At 32.8% G+C, this 8,972-nt stretch overlaps 1 protein-coding gene across 1 annotated transcript in view; it reads right to left on the bottom strand.

Annotated features, from left to right (window-relative positions):
* The window catches only part of LOC133577787 (synaptopodin 2-like protein), a 32,711-nt gene extending 24,900 nt beyond the window's left edge, over positions 1-7,811 (bottom strand). The window contains exon 1 of the mRNA XM_061931802.1: positions 7,709-7,811. Within this exon, the coding sequence (XP_061787786.1) occupies positions 7,709-7,810 (102 nt within the window). The 5' untranslated portion in view covers position 7,811. The remainder of the gene's footprint in view (positions 1-7,708) is intronic.
* Positions 7,812-8,972: the final 1,161 nt, after the last annotated feature.

Consider the following 8,972-nt stretch of genomic DNA (forward strand, 5'->3'; position numbering starts at 1 on the left):
AATAGTAACCTGAATTTTACTCGGCAAAATTATGACAAAGTCATAATTTTACTCAAAAAATGTCACTATTTTACAGGAACAATCAAAACATTGGTAATATTGTGATAAAAGTAAGAATTGTATATGACAAATGTCACAATTTTGCAGTAAAAAGTAATACTTTTACATAAAAAAGTGATAATTTTACAAGAAAAAATTGCAATATTACAGAAACAGAAAGAATATGAGAAATTGATCCCAATTATATGAGAAAAAAACGTTGACAAATTGTGAGAAAAAGCCTGCTTTTAGTTAATTTTATATTTTTTGTTTGTTATTTGTTTTTAATCTTCATTATTTACTCCGAGTTATTACATTATGTCTCTATATACATATTAATTTTTTGTAATCAATTTTTGCCAAAGAGGGCAGATTTCAATTTCCTACACACACTTGTTATTTCATATGTTGGCCAGAGGGTGAGCACTTTCAAAAGCGACACACAGTCAATTTGAAAAAAATCCTCCTTTTTGGGACCACCCTCATTTTGATAGATTTCACCACCAGGGGTGCAAATGAGACATTCTCTATTAGATGCAATGGTTTTCCCGTATTGGGACCATGATTTATGTCATCACTTGTTCACACCTCCTCATATGGAAGCTACTTTTCCTTTTGGATGTCTCAAGAAGGGTAGAAGTACAAGAACACACACACACACACACATTCTTGTATTGTTTACCTTCTTGAGACCTGAGAAAAATGCTTACCTCTGTAGGACCAGCCTTTCTTGATATATAAAGATGTGTATTTACAACATTAATAATATATACTGTACATACTATGCAAATATAAAAAAGCTTGTTGTGAAAAATGAATTTGGAATTTCACAATAAAAAGTTCACAATTTCACAAGAAAATCTTTTGGCAGTATTATAATAAAAGTCGTCATTTTACTCAACGCAAGTCAAAAATTTACAAGAAAAACGGAACATTTGTGCAATATTATGATAAAAGTTGGAATTTTACTCAATAACAGTCGCAATTTTACAAGAAAAGCTTAAAATTTTGGCAATTTTATGAAAAGAGTCGTAATTCTACTCGACAAAAGTCACAATTTTATAAGAAAACTTTAAAATTTTGGCAACATTATAATAATAATCGGAATTTTACTCGGCAGAATTATGACAAAGTCATAATTTTACTCAAAAAAGTCACTATTTTACAAAAACGACCAAAAAATTGGCAATATTGTGTGATAAAAGTCAGAATTTTACATAAAAAAGTAATAATTATACAAGAAAAACTTGCAATATTACAGAAACAGAGAAACGGAAAGAATATGAGAAATTGTTCCCAATTTTATAAGAAAAAAGTCGACACATTGTGAGAAAAAGACTGCTTTTAGTTCATTATATATTTTTTTTATTTTTTGTTTGTAATTGGTTTTTAATCTTTATTATTTACTTCAAGTTATTACAGTAAGTCTCTATATACATATATATTTTTTTAAATGAATTAAATTAACAGATTTCAATTTCTTACACACACTTGTTATTTCATATGTTGACCAGAGGGGGAGCACTTTTAAAAGCGACACACAGTCAATTTGAAAAATCCCTCCTTTTTGGGACCACCCTCATTTTGATAGATTTCACCACCAGGGGTGCAAATGAGACATTCTCTATTAGATGCAATGGTTTTCCGTATTGGGACCATGATTTATGTCATCACTTGTTCACACCTCTTCATATGGAAGCTACTTTTCCTTGTTGATGTCTCAAGAAGGGTAGAAATACAAGAACACACACACACACACACACAAATTGTCTTATTGGATGGAAGCTGCATGTTTAACTTGTAACATTTATTATGTTGCTGCACTCTAAGTGCAACCTGAGTGGAGACCCAAGTGGAGGAGGACATGTGTTCACACTGTTTGTCAGCCATAAACCAGCAGGCATCACTTAATAGGGCAGTGAGTCTGCTCTGATGTTATTTACAACTGCCGTAATCCATCCAATAATACACATTTATTCTAGCACACAGGTGGCCCCGCCACATCAATTTCTGTGGCCCCCGTGGTGGAAATAATATGTGTTAATAAAGTACCTTAACTTTTCTTAATAAACATAATACAAAAATAAATGTACTGTGGGCAAATTACATATGTTAACACTTTAATCCTCTCTAATAATAAAAACAAAACATTATAACATCATACATTTCAAAACAATGTTTTTTGCTCAAATAAAGATAAATACTTAAATATCTGCTTGATTTCGGATTTCAATCCAACAAATTAATGCAGAAATTTTACAATAACATTTTTTTTTTTACAGTAAAATCCACTTTCAATATAGAGTAATAATAATACACTATAAAAACAGTATTAAAAAACTAGCTGTTAGAATAATTGTTTCTAAATTATCACATAAACTTTGAGGGTCTGGTGAGAAGACAAAAGCTGTCTTTGAAACCTGGCTCGTAAAACTCCACTGTGTAGGGGGAAAGCAGGATGAAGGTGTTTCTGTTTTCTCTCATGTATGCTAATCAACAGAAAGATATTGTTCTAACCCAAGGACTTCAAAGCGGAGAGATGACAGGATCTGCCCAATTTCCAGACGAACTCTTTTTGAACTATTTTATGGACCTCTTTTTGAACTATTTTACGAACTCTTTTTGAACTGACCTTTTTTGCGAATTGTTTACGACCTTTTCTGTGAACTTTTTGCGACCTTTGTCCTTTGGAAACAGCGGTGGCCATGTGGTCGGGGAGGGTCCAAAATAAAAGAAGGAGGCGTGCGATCTTTTGGCAAAGCGTGCTGAGATACTGTGCAAGGGTACAGTGTACAGACGACTCTCCTCAATATTGAGTCCAAATTGAATTCTGTCTTTGTTTAATTCTTTGCCTCTTGTCTTGTTTAATAGATGTCATCAGTGTTTGAACCTGACACTAGCATTAATTTTTTCGTAAAAAAAACCCAGTGGTATCGCGTTTCCATTACATTTCATTTCATACCATGTCTTTATTTATTTGATATGCTGTAAATAACAAACAAAAAAAACTGCAAATATTACGGTAAAATTGTGGCGGTTTTTAACAGTTTTAACAGTACAATCTAAAGATTTTGTTTTGTACCAAAAAAAGACATAATAATCAAATACATAGACAATTATACACGTTTTATATATAGTACACATTTATATTCATACTGTATGTTATTCACTGTTAAAAGCGGCCCTCTGAAGGCGACCATAACTGCGATGTGGCCCTCGATATAGAGTAATAATACACTATAAAAACACGACGACCGTAGATTTTACAGAATTAAAAAACTAGCATTCATTTTTCCGTAAAAAAACCCCAGTGGTATCGGGTTTCCATTAAATTTCATTTAATTCCATGTATTTATTTATTTTATATGCTGTATAAAACAAACAAAAAACTGCAAATGTTACGGTAAAATTGGGGCGGTTTTTAAGAGTTTTTAGTCGTTTTTAACAGTACAATCTAAAGATTTTGTTTTGTACCAAAAAAAGACGTAATAATCAAATACATAGACAATTATACACATGTTTTATATATAGTACACATTTATATTCATACTGTATGTTATTCCCTGTTAAAATCGGCCCTCTGAAGGCGACCATAACTGCGATGTGGCCCTCAATATAGAGTAATAATACACTATAAAAACACGACAACCGTAGATTTTACAGTATTACAAAAACTACCATTAATTTTTCCGTAAAAAAAACCAGTGCTATCGTGTTTCCATTACATTTCATTTAATTCCATGTATTTATTTATTTTATATACTGTAAAAAAACAAACAAAAAAAACTGCAAATATTACGGTAAAATTGTGACGGTTTTTAACAGTTTTTTAGCAGTTTTTAACAGTACAATCTAAAGATTTTGTTTTGTACAAAAAAAAACATATTAATCAAATACATAGACAATTATGCACGTTTTGTATTTACACATTTATATTCATACTGTATATTATTCACTGTTAAATCGGCCCTCTGATGTGGCCCTCAATGAAAACCAGTTGGACACGCCTGTTCTAGCACAATGGTGTCTAATACAGTGGTGTTAACTGGATGGGCACCATGCTAACATTACTGTTAGCATGCTAACTTTTTTTTTTTTAGCTCATTTTGCTCAGGTTATTATTATTTCTGTGCGTTAACTGGATGGGCACCAACGCTGTTTTGGTTCAGTGTCTACTGGACATTTAACAATAATCAGTTTACAGTTAGCATTTTAGTTAGCATTTTAGCTAACATAAAGCTAACATTAGCATGCTAGATTTTTAGCAGATATAGTGTCATATATTTTGGTATTTCACTAACTGGATGGGCACCAACGCTGTTTTGGTTCAGTGCCTACTGGACATTTAACAATAATCAGTTTACAGTTAGCATTTTAGTTAGCATTTTAGCCAACATTAGCATGCTAGATTTTTAGCAGGTATAGTGTCATATATTTTGGTATTTCACTAACTGGATGGGCACCAACGCTGTTTTGGTTCAGTGTCTACTGGACATTTAACAATAATCAGTTTACAGTTAGCATTTTAGCTAACATAAAGCTAACATTAGCATGCTAGCTTTTTAACAGGTATAGGGTCATATATTTTGGTATTTCACCAACTGGATGGGCACCAATGCTGTTTTGGTTGAGTGTCTACTGGACATTTAACAGTAATCAGTTTACAGTTAGCATTTTAGCTAACATCAAGCTAACATTAGCATGCTAGCTTTTTAGCAGGTATAGTGTCATATATTTTGGTATTTCACTAATACTAACTGTAAGCATGCTATGGTCAGCATGTAAGCATAGTACTGTTAGCATGCTAACTCTTTTTTTTTTAGCTCATTTTGCTCAGGTTATTATTATTTCTGTGCGTTAACTGGATGGGCACCAATGCTGTTTTGGTTCGGTGTCTACTGGACATTTAACAAGAATCAGTTTACAGTTACCATTTTAGTTAGCATGTTAGCTAACATCAAGCTAAGTCATGCTAGCTTTTTAGCAGGTATAGTGTCATATATTTTGGTATTTCACTAATACTAACTGTAAGCATGCTATTGTCAGCATGTAAGCCTAGTACTGTTAGCATGAAAAAGCTAATTTTGCTCAGGTTATTATTATTTCTGTGCGTTAACTGGATGGGAACCAATGATGTTTTGGTTCAGTGTCTACTGGACATTTAACAAGAATCAGTTTACAGTTAGCATTTTAGCTAACATTAGCATGGTAGCTTTTTAGCAGGTATAGTGTCATATATTTTGGTATTTCACGAATACTAACTGTAAGCATGCTATGGTTAGCATGTAAGCATAGTACTGTTAGCATGCTAACTTTTTTTTTATTAGCTCATTTTGCTCAGGTTATTATTAGTTCTGTGCGTTAACTGGATGGGCACCAATGCTGTTTTAGTTCAGTGTCTACTGGACATTTAACAATAATCAGTTTACAGTTAGCATTTTAGCCAACATTAGCATGATAGCTTTTTAGCAGGTATAGTGTCATATATTTCGGTATTTCACTAATACTAACTGTAAGAATGCTATTGTCGGCATGTAAGCAACTATTTTTTTTAGCTCATTTTGCTCAGGTTATTATTATTTCTGTGCCTTAACTGGATGAGCAGCAACGCTGTTTTGGTTCAGTGTCTACTGGACATTAGCGGTGCACAAAAATCAATTTACATCCAAATGGCTATACTTATTCAACTTCATTCTTAATTTTCTAAAAAAATTTTTTTTTTTTAACAAGAATCAGTTTTTAAAAGACGTTTTAAGCCATTTCCATGCAACCAAAAGGCGCTTTTCTAACATTAGCATGCTAGCTTTTTTAATCTAATTTAGAAGGTATAGCGTCATATAATTTGGTATTTCACTTATACTAACTGGGAGCATGCTAATGCTAGCATGTTAACATAGTACTGTTAGTATGCTAATGTTGTGAGAAAGTTTCATTAGAATTGATATACCAAATAATACAAAGCGAGAATTGGTTTGAATCGAGAATTTGGTTGAAACGAGAATCGATTCGGAACCGAATCGTCACTAATCCAGTCGAATCGTTCGATGCCCAAACATTCACACCCCTACTATGTATGTTGATGCATGCTAATGTTAGCATGCAAGCATTTTTAACTCATTTTTCAGGTACACACCTCAGAGTAGTATATTTTGGTACTTGACGCCTGTTACAGTTAGCATTTTAGCATGCTAACATTAGCGTGCTAGCTTTTTAAATGTAATTTAGCAGTTATAGTTTCATATAGTTTAGTATTTTCGTAATGCTAACTGTCAGCATGCTATTGTTGGCATGTTAGCATAGTACTGTTAGCATGCTAGCATTAGTATGCCAGCTTTTTTTGGTAAATTTTGTTGGTACACACCTCAGTCATATTTTGGTACTTGATGCATGCTAGCATTTTAAACTAATTTTACAGGTACAGACTTCAGAGTAATATATTTTGATACCTGACTTAGACTTAGACTTAGACTTAGATTGTGTAGATGTTACATTTAGCATTTTAGCATGCTAACATTAGCATGCTAGCTTTTAACAGGTATAGCGTCATATATTTTGGTATTTCACTAAAACTAACTGTAAGCATGCTATTGTCAGCATGTTAGCATAGTACTGTTAGCATGCTAACTTTTTTTTTAATTAAATTTGCTCAGGTTATTATTATTTTGTCTGTGCGGGCCGATACCAAGTGATACCAAAGCTGTTGTTTTTTTACATTGCTCCAAAAAAAACAACCTTATATATGTGTGTGTGTATATATATATATATATATATATATATATATATATATATATATATATATATATATATATATATATATATATATATATATATATATATACATTTATATACATATATACGGTATTTTTCAATACCTTATATATACACAAATAAGGTATTTTTTAAATACCTTATATATATATATATATATATATATATATATATATATATATATATATATGTATATATATATATTACATTGCTCCAAGATACCTTTTATATATATATATATATATATATATATATATATATATATATATATATATATATATATATATATATATATAAATACCTTATTTATGTATGTATATATACATATATATATATATATATATATATATATATATATATATATATATATATATATATATATATATATATATATATATATATATATATTTATTTATTTATTTTATTTATTTATTTTGTTTAACACTTTTAACAATAGAGGGGTTTTGGATACATTTTAAAATGTCATTGTTCAAAAAATAATAATGACTCAAAATCAATGTTGTTATGAATTATTGACCATATTGCATTATTGTGTTTTTGCCATGGAAAAAGGGTTTTCTTTGGGGAAAAAAGGCGTAAAACATAAAAAATAAAAAAATAAAAACTTTATAACAAGAGATAGATCTTAAGTTGATTTATAGATATTTAAGTGTTGAAAGTAAAAAACACATATTAACATATGACTTATTTTAACACATTAATGACTTAAACCCTTTTTTCAGTGGAAAGAGTTTGGACACACCTACTGTACCATAAACACAACACAGTAATAGATTACTCTCTCAGTAACTTACCTGATTGATGTATTTCAAGTGCACATGGCCTCAGAATGCAATGAATGAAGGTACAAAACACACTGGTATGAACTTGTGTCACACACCTTTGCCACCTGTAGAGGCTTCTGCTGCTCCTTTCCTCCCTGAAGTCTGAAGCCCCACGGGGACCCCCCGGACAGGGAGACCACCATCTCCTCGGCCACCATCCCTGCTCTCGGCCTGCCAAGTGACGGTAGAAACTTCTTCACTTCCTCACACTTACTTGGAGGAAAAATCACAAGGCGGGTGCACTCAGGAGGTCTATGAGTGCGTGTGTGTGTATGTGTGTGTGTGTGTGTGTGTTGTGAACTTCTATTCAACACATGCTGTTGGGTAGGAGGGGGGGCTTGCTGATACACCATCCCGAAATAACCGACATACACCGCGTCTCACTCTTTTAAACTCCAACAGCCGGCACTTTGCCTCCATTTTCCCCAAAGCACGCCAAGATTAGCAGTGCAGAAAAGGGAGGGAGGGGGGCTTTTTTTGGCCTCTTTGACTTACAGACTTTAGGACAGACTCCTAATGCAGATTTTACAAAAAGGCTCTGCTTATCTTGATTTATGTTTTGGCCAAGTGAGTCTGTCCAGAAGAGTGCAAGAGATGTTCAATCCTCAGTGTCATCCCGGACGAGCCCCCAAATTGTTGCGTCTGACCAGTCTTCCCTCTCAGGAAATTAAAGTCACTGGTCAATCCCAAGTTCTTTCAGATGACATATTTGCAGAGTAAGAAGGACCATCAAGACAGAGTAGGAATATTATCAAGTTTTACTGAAGCTTCAGGAGACCAGCCCACATCAATACAGACATACCGGCTTCTCGGGATGGTCTAACATTCAAACGGAAGAGACCACTTCTTGCATATGAAGAAAGCCCCCACCCTCTCCAGAAAAGAACACAGGCTCATTGTTCGACTACAGATAAGATATAAGGGAGTACTCCAACCCCTACATTGCAAGCCTTCGAGGTAACACACACAGTTTACTTGCGGACATAAAATGAAAAAATAGAAAGGAGTACAAATGGAAAAATACTAGCTGATTTAAACATGACTATGAATAAAGAAATAACTCTTAAACATATATGCATTCTCCACAACATCCACCAGAAATGCAATCCAACACATATCACTCATACTGAACATTTCAAAACATGCAGGGACGTAATAATAAAAATGTTATACATATTTAACAATAGCATTTCGCGTCAGCTTTGTCTTGTATGTGGCAAAGTATATGATGATCATACCAGGTATACCAGTACTAGTATAGTACCGCGATACCAATGAATCATATTCGGTACAATACCGCCTCTAAAAAGTACCCCTTTT

This window comes from Nerophis lumbriciformis, linkage group LG39 (assembly GCF_033978685.3).
Source record: "Nerophis lumbriciformis linkage group LG39, RoL_Nlum_v2.1, whole genome shotgun sequence".
In the NCBI taxonomy this organism is placed as follows: domain Eukaryota; kingdom Metazoa; phylum Chordata; class Actinopteri; order Syngnathiformes; family Syngnathidae; genus Nerophis; species Nerophis lumbriciformis.